Source organism: Macaca fascicularis, chromosome 7 (assembly GCF_037993035.2).
Source record: "Macaca fascicularis isolate 582-1 chromosome 7, T2T-MFA8v1.1".
Taxonomy (NCBI): domain Eukaryota; kingdom Metazoa; phylum Chordata; class Mammalia; order Primates; family Cercopithecidae; genus Macaca; species Macaca fascicularis.
In genome coordinates this window covers 67,210,508-67,229,145 of record NC_088381.1, presented here as the reverse complement: position 1 = coordinate 67,229,145, position 18,638 = coordinate 67,210,508, and the positions used below count along the sequence as shown (strand labels likewise).

Here is an 18,638-nt window from a genome sequence, read left to right as displayed (position 1 = left end):
CCAGGGTGTGGTTAATCCTCCAGGAGATGATGGTACATACTCCACTTTGTGTGTACCGCAAAGTGTCCATTGCCTCTTTAAGCCAGTGTCTTTGGATAGCAGCTGGAGCCATATTGCCATCACTATTTTTGCCATATCTGTGTTATTCCTGGACTATTATTTACTTAAGGATTTTTCTTTAAGGGGACATTTATTCAACTTAAATAAACATATTCACAAAAAGAATTTAATAGTACTACCTTAAGTGGAAATCTATTCCTTGTCACAAATAGAGCACAATCACAAAATTAATACAATGAAAACAAACCAGTGGAGTAAGTCCTCTTCAAGTTTCTACCAGCTCTGACATTCATTCAGTTTATTTTCAATTCCTCCTGAATTTTCTTGAATGTTATAAGCATTTTTATGAGGCAAAGGCTCCTTTACATCTTTGGGTCACTTATGACTCTTTGGATACTCTTACTCTGCAGAAAAACAAACATCTCTCTCTTTTGTTTGTTTTAGAGGCAGGTCTCACTAAGTTGCCCAGGCTAGATTCAAACTCCTGGGCTCAAGCAATCCTCCAGCCTCAGCTTCCCAAGTAGCTGGAACTACAGGCATGTGCCACCATGCCTGGATAATTTTTAAAATATTTTGTAGAGGTGAGGTCTCACTATGTTGCCCAGGCTGGTCTCCAACTGGTGGGCCCAAGCCATCCTCCCACTGCAGCCTCTCGCGTAGCTGGGAGTGTGGGCATGTGCCACCACGCCTGGCTCAAACATCTATTTTTTGAAAAAAATTTATTTCTTTGTTCTTACACACAGTCATTCAGAGAGACGTTCACATTTGGATCCATAAGATAAAAGACACTTTCTACTCTAGAGGAGACATTTTATAGTGGGATTCAGCTTAGTCCAGTTGATTAAATTCTTGGGAAGCGAATAGGTGTTTCTCATACTTGGGTGCCCATGGAAAGACATAGTCAGTCCTGCTGGAACTATAAATGTGCATGAGCACTTAGCAGTGAGATTGTCTCCAAAGATAGCAGTGGATATAAGAACAGAAGGGAGATTTTAGGCTGCTTTTGGGGTGCCTGCCATTTTCTGTACACTGGCAGCATTTCAGTATATTTGTTCAAGATATAGAAAGGCAATCTGCCTCATTTCTTTTGCTTTTTGTTATCTCTAAACTGTGATAAAACAAAAGAGGAAAATTAATTGTCTCTCCCTAAATTATAAACGCTGTTTATGCCCTGTTTTCATTTAGAAGTCTATTTCTATTTAGAACAAATATATTTTTTTTCTGACTCAAGGAGCTGTAATCTCATTTTGTATTTGTTTTGGGGAAAATAAAACACACACATAAAACCCACAAGGAAAGCATTACCAAAATTTAATTATATTAGTAATCAAATCTGTGTGATGTCTGTGAATGGAATTTCAGAGTTTTTTTGATAATCAAGAAAATTAGTTCATTGATCTCTAAGGTACTGGGGTACTTAGATGGACTTTCCTAGTCTTCATCTGTAATTGTCGATGTGAGACACTTGAGATCAATCTGGATAAAGTACCTAGATTGTCATTGCCATCTGATATCGTCAACTTTCTGGCAGATATTGGCACCCAAGTAACATTTTATTGACTCCATTTGGATTTTCATTCTTGCGGTTTTGACCTTGCTTTTATAATGCATACCAGTCCGTCCTTCTGCACTTAGCTTACATCCAAGCCGTGTCTTGTAGAAAGCTGTCTAGTGGTTTATAAAATCAGATTCCTCTCGACAATCAGGACTTTAAATGTATTTTTAGACCTTTAGATCAACTGGCAGAGGCAGAGCGCTTAGCTTTGGGCATTTTTTCTTTCCTAAAGAGCTCATTCTAGTTTTGAAAAATTACCTTTTTTTGAAAAAGTTTAACTTAACAAGACACTTATGTAGTGACAGGAAACTTGGAATCAGATCTTTCAGGAAATAGAAGCATTATTTTGTGACTTGCTTTTTAAATTTATAGCACTCATCTATTTGCAATGTTCACTTTCCTCAGAAACTCTACAAATTAGATTTAATAGAATCAGGAATAAGTCTTCGTTCCTTCTGTTCGAAGGCTTGTGAGACAAGGGCTGGGGAGTGACATCGGGAGATGGATTTTGTTCCTTTTTGTATAGACAATGCTTAATTCCCCCTTTGGAAAGCTTATTGGTATTGCAGGTGCCTGTGGCATCCCAAGGGAGCAGAGGAGTAAAATGTGGTACTGCATATGCAAATTATAAAATGTTATGAAAGAAATATTCAACCCAGCAATCACCCAGCGCAAGAGTAGTTCTCAAAAACATGATGTTGAATGAGAAAAATGGAAAATGGAACAAGATTTAAAACACATTATCATTTATTAAGTTAAAAACAGACACACAAAAACAGCAGCATTACATAAGACAGTTGCATATTTAGGGACATATCAACAACAAATCAAAATAGGTGTGTTGCGGGGATTGGAATGGGAGTGTCAATAAGGGAAGAAGAAAGATTACATGGAAATGAGAGAAGGGCCTTGCACAGTGCCATGATGACAATGAGGAGAAAAGACAATGAACTGAGGAGAATGAATAACTCACCTGCACCTGGGCTGCAAACAGTTCTTGAGAGGAGACTATTGTAATTTTTCAGTTAGAAGTGCTGAGAGTACTGCAGTCGGTACTAATTGTCATTCTCAATTTTGGCCGCGCATTTTAGTCATCTGAGAAGAACCTGAGAACCTTTTTTAAAAAGTACTGTTTTCCTGGATCCCAGAGACAGGGCTTCTGACTTAATTGGACCATGAAGGAACCTGGGCATTAGAGTATATTAAAAGCTCCCATGTGGTTCTGTTATAGAGCCAGGGTTGAGAACCACTGAGTTAAGTTTCTTAAAGAGGAAAAAAAAAAAGTGTGTGGCAAGTGATAACTCTGCCAAGTAAAAATGAAACGGATGCAATATTCAGACTTTCCTTTTCTAACACTTTAGGTTATCAGCTCAATTCTGCTGAATGTGTGGATATCCGCTTGAAGAGGGTAGTTCCTGACCATTATTGTCACTACTACCCTGAAAATGTAAAACCAAAACCAAAACTGAAGGAATGCAGCATGGATCCCTGCCCATCAAGGTTTGTGTCATTGTCCACACCCTTTTTACTTCATAAAGAAACAAATCAGCTTCAACTGAGACTGAGCAATCTTTGCAGGGCAATACATTTCCATTTCCTGACTTTGTCTACTGGTGGCAGGTGCCTACATTCACATTTGTAACTATGGTGCATAGGAATTAGGATACATTCCTAATGAGTGTCCGGATTAGAATTGCTATACACTGGCAGCATTTCAGTACATTTGTTCAAGATATAGAAAGGCAATCTGCCTCATTTCTTTTGCTTTTTGTTATCTCTAAACTGTGATAAAACAAGTCTAGCTTTCTCTTGTCAGTCTAGCTTTCTCTTGTTGTGGGCTATGTGTTCCTAAGTTTTTTTATAATGAACTTTTTGAACATCTCCTGCTCTCTTCATCCAAGTACAATGTCTAGTCCATCTGCCAATCATAAATATCTTCCACTCACCATTTTAGCTTTTAAACTGGGTCACCCATTATCACGTTTTGGCTTTTGAAGTGTTCACATTAAATTCAGTATAAATAATGCATTGTGCAAGGAAGTAAAAAGTTTTAATGCCAAAGCAAAAAAAGCTATGCGTAAACTATCCTATTGCATAATTTAGTACCTGCTGACTTGGATTGCCTGGGGAAGTTTCCTGGCTTACTACAATACCTTAAAATAACAAATACCAAGTCCCAGAATCCTCCAGATATCTGCCAGCTGGCTTAGGAAGAAGTGTGCAAGTGGAAAAGGAAGCGTTCTCAGTGGATTTCATTTCCTGTTACTAAACTGCCCATTTCCTATGAGCCTGGTTGAACGTAATTATTAATAGAGACCTTTCAAAGGACAAATTCTGTGAAATAAAGTGGTTTTTGAAGATCCTACTAATATGACACTGTGTTAATATCACTGGTATATTAAGAGAGTAATGATTATAAAAAGGAATAAATTTATCTAAATTGCAAGGTACTTTTTTCCTTTAATTAATATACTGCTAGTTTAGTTTTCTATATTTTCAAATAGAACTGGAGAATTTGTGTCGTAGATATTCTTGACAATTAAAGAGATAGTGGCTGAATTTTTGGGAGTGGTTGATAACACTTGACATTTTTAGTTTCCAATTTGAAAGAGCTGTGTCTCTTGGGATGTCAAATATTGTATTAGTCAATTAATAAATGTGTTAATTTATTATAGAAATGATATTCTCACAATGATTTCATTTGTAGTGATGGATTTAAAGAGATAATGCCCTACGACCACTTCCAACCTCTTCCTCGGTGAGTTATATGTTTCCTTTTCCTTTTTGCAATTTAAGTAGTTTGCTAGGAATTGTAGCATCTGTAGCAATAGCCTAGAATGTCTGAGGGTTAGATATTAGATACTTTACAGAGCTAAGGGAAAACAGACTTCAACTCAATAATAGGAAAAATCTTTCTAAGAATTAGATGGAATAGGCTGCCTCAAAAGATGATGTTCCCCATCGCTAGAGCTGTCAAGCCTATCTTGGACAACTGAGTATCATAGCAGGAGCTCAAGTGTTGCAATTAATCAGAAATTTTAATCCCCTTTTAAACCAAAATGAATAGTATGGTCCTTCCTGACTCTGAGGTTCTGTGATTCTCTAATAATATTGTCCATTAGTATTTTACGGTTTAGAGGCAGTTTGAAGATGCAGCCACACTATATATTTTAATTGATTTAATTTTCACAATGGTCTTATGAAGGTTAAATAGGGAAGGTATATTATTCCCAGTTGACAAAAACCCCAGATGTGAGGAGCTAAGTACCTTGTGACTAGAGATTGTGTGTGGCAGTTAAGAATAAAGTCTTGGCCGGGTGTGGTGGCACATGCCTATAATCCCAGCACTTTGGGAGGCTAAGGTGGATGGATCACTTGAGGTGAGGAGTTCAAGACCAGCCTGGCCAACATGGCGAAACCCCCTCTTTACTAAAACATACAAAAATTAGCTGGGCATGGTGGCAGGTGCCTGTAATCCCAGCTACTTGGGAGGCTGAAGCAGAAGAATTGCTTGAACACAGGAGGCAGAGGTTGCAGTGAGCCACGATCTTGCCACTCCAGCCTGGGCGACAGAAAGAGATTCCATCTTAAAAAAAATAAATTAATTAAAATTTTAAAAAGGCCGGGCATGGTGGCTCACGCCTGTAATCCCAGCACTTTGGGAGGCTGAGGCAGGCAGATCACGAGGTCAGGAGTTCTAGATTAGCCTGGCCAACATGATGAAACCCTGTCTCTACTAAAAATACAAAAATTAGCCGGGCATGGTGGCGCATGCCTGTAATCCCAGCAACTAGGGAGGCTGAGGCAGGAGAATTGCTTGAACCTGGGGTGTGGAGGTTGCAGTGAGCCGAGATTGTGCCATTGCACTCCAGCCTGGGTGACAGAGCAAGACTCTGTCTCAAAAAAAAAAAAAAAAAGTAAAGTCTTATGACTCCCAGTCCCAGGCTCATTCAGCTGAACCACAACTGATACCTTAAGGCCATATTTTTTGCCACCATCTTTGCAAACTTGAAACAAACAAACAACAAATAAATAATATAATTTTATTTGTTTGCTTTTGAGCTGGGAACATAATCCTTGGACTGCATGTTCCGTGTCCTGTGGAGGAGGGATTCAGAGACGGAGCTTTGTGTGTGTAGAGGAATCCATGCATGGAGAGATATTGCAAGTGGAAGAATGGAAGTGCATGTATGCACCCAAACCCAAGGTTATGCAAACTTGTAATCTGTTTGATTGCCCCAAGTGGATTGCCATGGAGTGGTCTCAGGTAAGATTTGAGAATATGCCACTTTTAATTAATTCTCATATTTTAAGGGATATTTTCTATATGCCCACCATGGTACTAGACAGCATGGAGACCAAAAAAAGTGGTAAAAGAGCATGGTTCCTACTCCAAAGAGCTTAGGAAGACAGTTGGAGGACAAGGTAAGAAAGACCACAAGCATCATCATAGGTAAAAATAATTAACATTAAGGACATTAATAATAATATTTCCATATAATTACCAGCATAATTAATATTAAGTACTGTAAAGAACAAATGTATAAAGAACGAATGTTGAAGCAGAGTCAGTCAGGAAGTATTTGTTGCCCCTGTGGTGCTTAACCCATCTTTGAAGAATTTAAACAAGCAAGAATTAAAATTTAAATTCTTTAAATTCTTTGACAAATGTAAACAAGCAAGAACCTGAGAAGCATCACTGGGTTAGGGTTAGTGTTAGGGAGATGGCCAAACAGAGATGGCTGAGCAAAGGCAGTAATGACAAGAAGTGACTCGAAGTTGAAGATTTGAAGAGATGAGCCATGTTACTAAGAATTGGAAGATTAAGTTGGAAATGCTGACACGACATGAAAGCGTGTGTCCTTGATCCAGCAGCTACTAAGAAGCTTCACAATTTTTGTGAAGACATAATATATTTTAAGTAACTGAGGCAAGATAGCCTAACATTGAGAAAGACCGGAGGCGGGCAGCCTATTTAGAAATCATCCGTGGGGTCAAGTTGTATATAAAGGAAAAGAGAAGAAGGAAAACACCCCAGAGATATAACAAGGGTCATGTCAAATTAGCGTAGTTTTCACTTTCTAAAGAGATGACTGAGTGAGCCTCCAGAACAAATAAAATGCAGCTGGATTAGTCAAAGATGAAAAATGCAGACATTGGTATTTAATAATTTAATCTTAATCCTTTAATTTTCTGGAGAGTGAGATGTAATTGACTCAAGTTTCTCCAGCTTTCTTAAGTGATCTCCCCACACACATAGTTCATCATATACATGTGTTAATATATCTATTCATGTATTTATTCAATGTGTCAGCTACCGTGCTAAGAAGTAAATACAACTTGCTCCTACCACCCAAAAGCTTAGAACCTAGTTGCATAGACGTTCATGCAAACAAAGTTGTGATACAGTATAGTATCGTGCATAAGTAGTATCATGTGCCCAGTACTTCAGAGGCACAAGGTGGAATGATTCACTCCACCTGAAGGTGTCAGGAAAGCTTCAGAAAGGAGGTAGCACTTGAACTTGAAGGATAAACGAGTGTCAGGTGAAGACCATATCAATCTTTTTCTGATATCCCCAGACTAAACATCATTACCCTGTAGAACTTTATTCAAACTTGCTAGGAAAGAAGTTATCAATTAATTTTTGGTCACATACTCCCTAAAAAGAAGATTAGAGAATTTTGTATTTCTTCACATATATTTAGGTTGACATTTGAAATTTCCTATCACAAGTTTAAATAATTACAAAGAATATCATTTCAACATGTTGTGAATGTTGACATTTTACAATAAGAGTGTTGCAGCATTCAAAAAAATCTGTCTAGTGGAATTTAAATGCCATGATAATTTCTGTCTTTGCCATCTTTCATTTAAAAAATACAGGAACGAGCTCTTCTTTAACAATTTGGATGTTGTGCATATTTTTCCCTTTGAACTCACATTTGCAATCTACTTTCCCCACAGAATTTTATTCTAATATAATGTATTTTTATGCTTTCAAGTCTTTTTTTAATTACAGTATTCTACTTCTCTCCAAGAAGATATATATGATCATTGAAATTAATTTATTTTACTTTCCTGTGGCCATAAGGCCCTAACTATTTAAAATATTCCTCTGAATTGAGTTAATTTTACACAGTCAAAATAACGTATATATTTCAAAGTTTGGTAAATAAGAATAACAACACAAAAACTACATTTTCATTTGAGTACACACTTAGTTCATCATGTACATGCATTAATATATCTTTATAGAAGATAAGTGGAGCTTAAAATATAGTCCATCACCAGAATGAGCCATGTTCAGCAATGATTTTATTATTAATTTTTACTATTGGTTTCTTATTTTGTTTCGTTTGGCTTTGCATGTATACACTGGGAAAGCCTGTTCATATAAATCAATAGACCAGGATGGAAGGATTTTATTTTAGCAAGGTCGTTCAGTTCTTTGAACTCTTGAGTTATGTGCCAAAATTCATGTGATGGTCTATCATCAAAAATTATTTTTAAGGATCTGTCTGCTGGCAATTTAAGTCTTCTTTCTATTTTGTTGAAAGCAAAGAATATCATCTCAGCTGCAAAAGGATTTGTTATTGAGACATTAGGGACTTTCACTTTCTCAGCCCCAAATTAACATTGTTTCTACAACTGCAGAGCTTGTTTTCAGCTCTCATAAGTCCTAGTCATATGTTTGATGTTGGCTTTAGAGCTTTTATATCACCCTCCATCCCCATAAATATCATGACTTTATCATTACATGTATTATCAGAATAGAGGATGTTAACTAGCTCTTCTCATGCACCATACTTCACCCTTAATACTTTTCACTTTTTTCAAAAATCAAATATATTCTCAGTGATGAGGATTTTCCATCATTGAGGACATATGCAGCTCCACAGAGGAGTTCTGGAACTGTTGTAAACACTGACAATGCCATTGGGGGAAGTGTCTGGCTTCCCAGAAGGGTGGTTTAAAAGGAGAGGATGCTCCTTTGGATTAACCAGTTGTAGTATAGTTATATCTTGTACTGTTTTCTTTCTCTTTGGGTGAAATTTTTTCTTTCTTGGCTAAAACAGCCACTCAATATTATATATATCTTGAATTGATAAATTAGGGGGTAGGTGAGTCAATTTTCCAAAAATAGGGTAATCTCAAACTTCACTGAACTCATTAAAGTTTTTGTTCAGTGGTTTCAAGAGTGGCATCATGAACTAGAGAAATTTCCCAATATTCTGCCTAATGTGCGTACACTGAGAAAAGCCTCCATATCCTTGAAACATGTCTTTGAAACTTGTCCCCAGGGATACCCAGGCACAAAGTTGCTTAGGGGGTCAGAAAATAATTTTCAAGCTCCTTAAAGCAGTGACTTGGCCTTGGCTTTGGCAATAGATGGCTCTGGGAGGGAATTCCACTCTGCCTGTTAGGAACTGCGTGACCTTGAGCAAGATCCTTAGATGGTGGGCCGTTTGCTTATCTGTTCAATAAGCCTGAAGCTACTGACCTAGAAGTGGGTCAGGAGGATTCATGAGATAACAAATGAATGAGGTGCCTGTCCCATAGCAGGTAACCAAAGGCAATCAAGAACTCTCAGCCCCTCCCTGGGGTGGATCCAGAATTGGTGGGGTCTGAAGCTTGTACAGATTTGAGGGGACTCCTCAAAAACAAGAATATAAAACACAAATATTGAGTATTGAAGAGAATGTTTATTTAGAATAAGAAAGGAAATTATAAGAAATTATAAATTTAAAAAAGCTGACAACAACTAATTGTGAACTCTGGATTTAATAATGATAATATTTAATAATGATATATTAAGTGATGTATTAGTTATATTAATAACGATGTATTAATATGGGTTCCTCAGTTGTAACAATGGCATCACACTAAAGCAAGACATTAATAATAGGGAAAATCATAGGGGGGAAAAGGGGTGAAGGGGAATATTGGGGCTTTCTGTACTGTCTGCTCAATATTTCTGTAAACCCAATACAGTCCTCAAAAAATATAGTCTATCAATTTTTTAAATGCGTACATATATATACTCCCCAATATGCAGATTATATTAGTCCATTCTCACACTGCTATAAAGATACTACCAGAGACTGGTTAATTTATAAATGAAAGAGGTTTAATTGACTCACAGTTCCACATGTCTGTGGAGGCCTCAGGAAACTTACAATGATGGTGGAAGGTGAAGGAGAAGTAAGTACCTCCTTCACAAGGCAGCAGGAGAGGGAGAGAGAGCATGAAGGGGGAAGAGCCCTTTATAAAACCAGCAGATCTTATGAGAACTCACTATCCTGAGACCAGCATGGGGAAAACTGCCCCCATGATCCAATCACCCCTTCTCAGGTCCCTCCCACGACAAGTGGGGATTATGGGGATTACGATTCAGGATGAGATTTGGGTGGGGACACAGAGCCAAACTATAACACAGATAAATGAAAAGCTAGTCTCGATTTTTATATGACATGAAAACATTCCACTCATAGGCAAGAGTAACTTTCAAATCATAATCAATTAATCCAAGAAAAAAAAATGCTGCAAAAAAATTCAGGAAAAGATAGCATATTTTTATTAACTTTAACTGCAGGCAGTTATAGTTATAGATGTATCAGGATACATCTGTAGTATTTTTTTCTATAGTGTTTGGCTGAATTATCTTTGATGGCCTCATTTTATGACAGCAGTTTTGCAAGACTGACTTCTATAGTCAGAATAGAAAAATAATCTTCTGGCATAATTCATCAGAATTTTATTATATTTTTATTGACAGTTCAGAAAGGTTTCATTCATCTTCAAAAATTATTTTGGGTAGGGTCATGTAAACTTTTAATCAAACTTGAGAAAACTTGTAACAAGTTTCTTTGATATTTGAGCAGTAAGATTTCAGGGCATTTTCAATTTTCTTGAACTATGATCACACCTTAAATACTTTTTCAATTGGGAAATAGAACAAGGTTGTACAAAAGAGGGGCCTTGAAATACAAGCATCACAGAAAATTAGCCTCGGTACCCTTCCTTACATAATATTTGTCTAAAAGTCTTTTGTGTTTAATATTTATGTAGTTTAATGGCTTTCCTTTGCATATGATAAAATATTGCCTTTGTGGTTCTCTTAAAAATAATGCATTGGCTTCTCTTTTCTTCTTTGAAGTGCACAGTGACTTGTGGCCGAGGGTTACGGTACCGGGTTGTTCTGTGTATTAACCACCGTGGAGAGCACGTTGGGGGCTGCAATCCACAACTGAAATTACACATCAAAGAAGAATGTGTCATTCCCATCCCGTGTTATAAACCAAAAGGTAAGTCTGTGGTGCATTGTAAATTCAAATCAAATAGTATTTTCCAGCTCCCATTCCAATATTGTAGCATTTCCCTTTCAACTTACTACTTTCTTATAAAAATTGTTTTACTGACAGATTGCAATAGACCTTCCCATCTAGATAAAGAAGTTAGATATATGTGAATTATTCATCTTGAGGGAAAACTGAGCTCCTGTTGATTCCATACAGATGGAGTAGCTCCTATCTATCTAGTTTTATACTAACATTTCTTGGTGGACGTAAGAAAATTAAATGCAGTCTCTCCCTTGAAGAAAAAGAAGGAGAATGGCAGAGGGGGAGATTAAAAAAGGAGGGGAAGGAAAAGTAGAAGGAGGAAGAGAAAGAAGAGCAAGAAAAAGAGGAAGAAATAGAGGAGGAGGAAATTATTCTTTTCTCAAGATTCTTGTTCTTCTTTGTAGCTACCTCTCCACTGGAGTGTAAGATTTTTGAGGGAGGAATGATGTCATCTTTATCATGTGTACTAATGCATGGAATGAATGAAAACTTCCAGTTCCCATTGGAGATCTATGGATGCATTTATAATCTCTCCAGTAGTTCACATTTGTTCTACATGAAAGAGCAGAAATGGGTAGCATCGATGGATAGGAGGATTTGGCATCATTTCTCTGATATATGATCTTCTCTGTACATAATTATTTCCATATTCTTTAATGTTAATCATCCTCATGAAAAGTATCTTCCATCTTGAAATTGGAGAAAAGATTATTCCCAACTATTAGTAAGGACTCCTCCTTAGTATTTGAGAGAGGATGGTAAAACTCTCTTTTGTTATTTTTGGGTTCATTATTCATACAAAGAGCCTCATAATTAGCCATCCAATAAATATTTTTCAGTATGTCTATCTTGCAGAAAAATCACTAGTTGCCATGACAGGTACAGACATTGACTACATAACTCCATCAGTGAAGTCTTTTCTCCTTCTTTCTGCACTTACGATACTTTCATAGCCACTTTCATTGTGTCCACAGTTTCCTTGAAGAACCCCAAAGTTATTTTTATTTCTCACTTCATAGATAAATTATTCCTTTCTTCACATCAAGGAGGCTTCAAAGGACAGAAAGGGGCAACAGTTTGTTTTTCCATGCCAGATGTAATTGGTAATCATCTCCCTCAACAACTACAACAACAGTAAAAGTTTGAGTAAACTATAACACAGCCTCTTTCATCCCTCCCAACCTTCTTAACTTTCATGTTATTTGTCTTTCTCTATTAATGTTTGCATTCCATGGACAAAAATAAAATGTAACCAAAGATAGCAAGCTGATATGGTTGAAGTAAGAGCTTCAATGTATGAACAACAGAAATTGGTATTGATTTATAAAAGGCATTTTTATGTTAACTTTGACAGCATATTCAACTGTATCATGATCATTTTGGTTGCTTTTTAATAATGTATTAATTTTTAAAAAATACAACAGAAATGTTTAATTCATTCCAGCAGCCACCTAATGTATTTTACTAAGGAACTCAACTTGCATTTGAAAAACATGACCTCTTTATAAATGAAATCTTCAGCCAATATGATCATATATCCAACTCCTTAATGATTAATAGTAATTAAGCTTATTGTTTATGTTCTCTTTTTCTTAGAAAAAAGTCCAGTGGAAGCAAAATTGCCTTGGCTGAAACAAGCACAAGAACTAGAAGAGACCAGAATAGCAACAGAAGAACCAACGTGAGTCCAGGACCCTTTATGGGAATAATCAGGGCATAGCCAGTTAACATGATATATGTAATTTTTGTACTCATTGGAGTACAATGATACATTTAATATCCGAGTGACCTGGATTTACAGACTCTAGAGAGCTTGAGCTGGCTAGAGTTTTTCTTTATTTCACAATTCAGCAGTCCTCCTTTGGCAGTTTCTGTGAGCAGCACAGAAAAGAACAGTGTTACTTAACTCAAAGCAGATCCAGTGGTCTGTTACACTTAAGAGATTGGGGATAATTTCTAGGTTTTAACGCATGTGATTTGACCATGAACCATCATAGTATTGTACAAATAAACCAATCATTCCATGGGTAAGTCATGGTCAATCTCTATAAAATTAATTAAGTTGGAATGCATTAGTTGCTTGAGTGATCATAGGGAAATGGAAAGAACAAGGTACTAAGAGTATTGGAGCTTAGAACCACCCCTGCTAACTACATGACCTTAGACAAGTCTAATTTTTCTGTCTCTTATTCTCCTTACTTATAAAAGGGGCAGGTTGGGCTTGATCTCTCCAGGGTTCATTCCAACTCAAAAATCCAATGACTACCGTCTGCATGTGATTTGATGAATCTGGATTGTAACAGTGCCAGTGGAAATTAAGAATCAAGAGGAAATCAAAGAAGCATTCTGGAGGTGGTTATATAGGGACAAAAAGAGAGCAAGAAATCAGAGGTGCTCTGAGATTTCTAGTCCAGGAATCTATAAGAACAACAGCACCAATTATAGACTCAAGTAATTGAACAGAATGGCTGATTCCATGTCAAACATGTTAAGTCTTTGGTGCTGACAGGCTGTCTATGAAGAGAGCGATTCCCGGAGCATCAGAGGAAAAGGGGTCTCAGCAGTAATCTGGCCACTTTCCCTCTCGGAGCAGGCATTTCTTCTTCAACACCTTCAGCAATATGCAGAGTTCACTGCATTAAGAGAAACCTCATTCTCGTGTTGGGCAACCCAAGTTATTTGCAAGATCTTTTTCTTCTGTTGAGACAGAATAGACCTCCTAATTTGTGTTCTCTGAAGCAGAAAAAAAAAATACATCTATGCCCCATCCCATGTGACAAGTTTTCACAAATATGAAGAAAGCTGCCATGGATCCTGAGAGCTTTGTCTTTCCCAAGTTCATCATTCTTAGCCTTTTCAGCAGGCTTCATGCACTGTTGTTTTTAGATCCTTTCCCAACCTCCTATGCTTTTCAGAACCCACTCTCATTTGTCAATCTCCCTTTTTACTGTGGTCCAGCCCAGTGGTGAGCCCCAGGGCAGTGTGGGTTACTTCTCTCTGAGAAGGCACATGTGGCAAAGTGGTGTGGGCCAACATAGCTGGCACATCACACTCATGACAAGCACAGACTTCTTCACGTGGACCACTGTCAGTGCTAGCTATGACCACAGAAGAAACTGTGGACCGTGTGAGGGCGAATGGCTTCACAGTATTTGAGTAAAAAGAGAAGAGTGTTGGGCTCCTGACAGAAGCTTGGAGATTTAGAGGAAGAGGGGGAATCAAAAGAGGAAGATGGTGAGGGAGTAAAGTAGTGAAGAGAGGGAGGAGTAAGACCCAGGAAAGCTTATTATTCCAGAGACCAAAGGAGGAGGGAGTTTAAGGAGGCAAGCAGCAAACAGGATTCAAATCTCACAGAAAGACAAGGAAAATCCATGAGGAAAGAGAAAAGGCTGCTTTGATTAACAAGAAAGGCTTTTTCAGTGAATTCTAGAATAGTAGCATTCAAAGGGTGGAGAATAAAACATTGTGGATATTTCAGAAATAAATTTCCAAAAAAGAAGGAAATGGAGCAATGGGTATTTGAGTACTACAGAAGGAACAAAGATTGGTAGTCAAGCTGATGGAAAAGCCTATGTGTATGTGTTTGTTATTTTTCATTTTGAAGTTAGGGCAATCTTAAACAAATTAAAAAGGGTTTTGCACAAGTCAGTTAATATCTGTAGACCTTCCAACTATACAAGGAAGGCATTAGGCTAAATGCTGCTGGAACCTTCTCCCATCTCTGATCACCTACAATCCTGTAAGGGAAGGAGTCTACAGAAAGAAAAGGGTTTGAGACACTTGAGAGAGAGTGTGTAGTTGTCACAGAAGGAAGGTCACAGAGTCCTCTGTCTAGAATGATGGGTCCTACCAAGATCTTTTGTTTTCAAAACACAGTTAGATGACAGTCGATAATCCTTCTGTACATCCTCTTTTGGTTAATAGGATTGCAGCCCATCCAGTTCCCCAAACTAGAAGCCTGGAGTCTTTCTTGGCTCCTTCTCATTCTTCCCTGATGTTTAATTAGCCACTGAGTTGTGCCGACTATATTTACTAAAATCTTCCTTGGTTCCAGTTCCTCCTGTCCATCCAAACTACCATCCTTGTATAGGTCCTGAAGTCAATTCCCAGGACACCTACAACAGCTTTCTAATTTGCTTCTGAATTGCTTCCCTCAAATCCACCCCTACACAACACAGCCACCAGAGTAGTCTATCTAGGTAGGGTGCAAGTCTAATTCCTTTTTTTTTGAGACGGAGTCTCACTCTGTCACTCAGGTTGGAGTGCAGTGGCACGATCTCGGCTCACTGCAACCTCTGCCTTCTGAATTCAAGCGATTCTCCTGCCTCAGCCTCCTGAGTAGCTGGGATTACAGACACGTGGCACCACGCCAGGCTAATGTTTTGTATTTTTAGTAGAGATGGGGTTTCCCCATGTTAGCCAGGATGGTCTCAATCTCCTGAGCTCATGATCCACCCGTCTCGGCCCCAGAAAGTGCTGGGATTACAGGCGTAAACCACCGCGCCTGGCCAAGTCTAATTCTGTCTTTGCAATGTTCAGAATATCCAAACGTCTCCCCATCACTTAAAGATTTATGTGGGTTCATATGCCCAACAGGACATGGCAGGGTATTACTCTTCCTGCTCCCCAGCCTTATGTCTGGCCCCCTCCTTTTTTTTGCCTTGAGTGGGATGCTCCAGCCACACTGACTTACGGGCTGTTTCTTGCCCACAGCAAGCTGTCTCTTGCCTCCTTCTCTTTAATCACACTCCCCTCTTAGTTGGGAATGGCTCCCACCTGTTAAGTCTTTTTCTGTAACTTTCTTTTTAATCATAGAAAATTGCAAACCTATTTAAAAGAGGAGAAAACAGTGTAGTGAACCCCTATGTCATGTTCATAACCCAGTATCAACAATTATCAACCCAGTGCCACTCTTGTTTCATTGAAACCATCACCACTGCCACTACCCTCTGATCATTTTTGAAGCAAATACAGACAGCACATCATTTCATTCATAATTATGTATCTCTAAAAGAAGTTTTTAAAAAAATTAACCAAAATACCATCAGATACTGTAGGAGTGGGGCTCTATCACCAACATTTTCTTTTTATTTCGGCTGCCAGATTTTTTTTTAATCATGTAAGAGATATACAACATAAAACTTACCATTTTAACCATTTTGAAGTGTACAGTTCAGTAGTGTTAATCATATTCACATTGTTGTGCATCCATCACCACCTCCCATCTCTCGAATTTTCTCATCATCCCCAACATAAGCTCTGCTCACCTTCAGCAATAACTCCCTACTCTCTCCCACTAGACTCTGGTAACCTCTATTCTACTTTCTGTCTCTCTTTCATTCAACAGCACTTTTTTTTTTTTTTTTTTCCCCGAGACGGGGTCTGGCTCTGTCGCCCAGGCTGGAGTGCAGTGGCGCGATCTCGGCTCACTGCAAGCTCCGCTTCCCGGGTTCACGCCATTCTCCTGCCTCAGCCTCCCGAGTAGCTGGGACTACAGGCGCCTGCCCCCACGCCCGTTCATTCGCCAGCATTTTAAACAAACACCCCAGGTAACTTTGGCAGGGGAGTGGGCATATCTAAGTTTGGGAACCACTGGATCAGATAGTCTCTAAGGTCCCTTTAAAGTTCAGAAAATATTGTTTACTTTATTGAATTAGAAAAGGGGGATATCTACCGGGCGCAGTTGCTCACGCCTGTAATCCCAGCACTTTGGGAAGCCGAGGTGGGTTTATCACCCAAACTCAGGAGTTTGAGACCAGCCTGGCCAACATGGTAAAACTCCGTCTCTACTAAAAATACAAAAATTAGCCGGGTGTGGTGGCACATACCTGTAGTCCCAGCTACTCAGGAGGCTAAGGCAGGAAAATTGCCTGAACTCTGGAGGCAGAGGTTGCAGTGAGCTGAGACCCTGCCACTACTCTCCAGCCTGGGTGACATAGCGAGACTCCGCCTCAAAAAAAAAAAAAAACAAAAAGAAAAAGAAAAAAAAAAAAAGAAAAAAACAGAAAAGGGGGATATCATGGAAGCTACAGTGAGGTTCAGGGCCTATATTCATTCCAAGCCTGCCTTTTCTGTCAGCCCCACCTGACTTTGCTAGCGGTTTCTTCCTCCTCATATTCACAGAGCAAAGCTAAAAAGCTCTTTACTCCTGAAGGACACCACCCTTTCCTCCCCCTTGTTGGAGACTGAGCAGACAGCACCTGTTCCCTGGCCTGAGCAGCTGCCTCTTCCCACCTTCCGCAATCTCTCCCTCTGTGGTCTCTCTGCAATTTTCCTGCATAATTCACACTGCCTGGCAGTTTCTGGCTTGGTCCTAGCCATCTAGTGTGAAGTTTATAGTTTCCTGCCACCACTTCTGACTCTATTCATTCCCTCGATTTCCAAACAAAACCGCAGCATATCTCAGCTTCCAGTGCATCCTTTTATTACCACTGTCTTTTGTGGTTTGGGTTTGGGGATGCTTCCTTGTTGACAATGAAGGGGAGGGTGAACGCAGCTGTATTTTACATCCCTCCAGTAGAGACTGCCAAGCCGGCCTGGAGGAGATAAATATTTCTGCCTCTGTGGTTTACCATGGCTCAAGCTCTGAATTTACATAGGGAGCGGATGTTCAAAGGGCTTTTTTGCTTTTTTTTAAATTAGGAAAATAAAAATTATAGCATATAAATCTAAGCCAAGGGAACTGCAGTACTGACCTTCTTAACTTTCAGCTGTGGAATGTGTTGACAGTTGATATGGTTCATTGGTTCATGGTTGTTTTAAAAGTTCCTCCCTGGAGCCTCTTCGTTTGTTTCAGCAAACTTGTTGCCCTCGCTCTTGTTTTTCATATACAAAAACTAAGGAAATAGGATGGACTTAGCACACCTTGTATGTTTCCTTCACTGCTGTCTTAACTTCTCCATTTGTGGAGATTGTATTTCCTAAAGTCAAATTAGGTGACATTTCAGGAATCTGTTTTTCTAACAACAACAGTGATAACAACAACTAATATTGTGAAGTGCTTTGTGCCAGACCTTGTTCTAAGTGTTCTACGTGGATTAAGTTGTTTAATGCTCACAACAACTCTATGAGGAGGTGCTTTTCTTGTCTTCATTTTGGGCTTAGGAAACAGAGGCATAGAAACGTAAAGGAATTGTTTTGGAGATATTAAGTGGTGGACAGTGATTCTATGGCACATAAGACTAGAAAGAGCTGCAGTTTCGTGTCAGATGTACTGAATTCAAGCCTATCCCATCCTTGGGTTTATCTAATGGAGTAGACAAGGAAGTGAGTGACTGCATGATGGTATTGTAAGGTTGCAATGCATTATAATTACATTATGGTGTTATTTGGGATCAGGGATGGTTTCCGGAAATAGATGGTACATGAACTGAGATCCTAGAGTGTCCTACAGCGTCAGAAGAGTAGCATGTCAGGTATTTGGAATAGAGGCTTGTGTGCAGGCTCACTGGCCCATGTAGACCACGCAGGTTACTGAGGTGGTCTGATGGGGTTGAGGGGCCGGGGGATGGGCGGGGGAGCAGTAATGGCAGCAAGGATGCAGCTGGAGGAGACAGCAAGTCTTGAAGGTCTTCCATGGTTCACTAAGGAGCTTAGACTTTATCAGCAGGCTGTGGGAGCCATTTAAGGATTTTAACTAGAGAAGTGACATAATGTCAGTTACATTTTTGAAAGATCCC

The 18,638-nt window shown here is 38.9% G+C and overlaps 1 protein-coding gene across 11 annotated transcripts in view; it reads left to right on the top strand.

Moving 5' to 3' along the window:
* The window catches only part of ADAMTSL3 (ADAMTS like 3), a 406,645-nt gene that overhangs the window by 247,205 nt on the left and 140,802 nt on the right, over positions 1-18,638 (top strand). For all 11 annotated transcript variants that reach the window (XR_012415261.1, XR_012415259.1, XR_012415260.1 and 8 more), the window contains exons 11-15: positions 2,977-3,115; positions 4,323-4,373; positions 5,678-5,882; positions 10,776-10,923; positions 12,556-12,640. Coding sequence is in view for 7 of the 11 variants with exons in the window: in XM_073996528.1 (XP_073852629.1) it covers positions 2,977-3,115; positions 4,323-4,373; positions 5,678-5,882; positions 10,776-10,923; positions 12,556-12,640 (628 nt within the window). In the remaining 4 variants the exon portion in view is untranslated. The remainder of the gene's footprint in view (positions 1-2,976; positions 3,116-4,322; positions 4,374-5,677; positions 5,883-10,775; positions 10,924-12,555; positions 12,641-18,638) is intronic.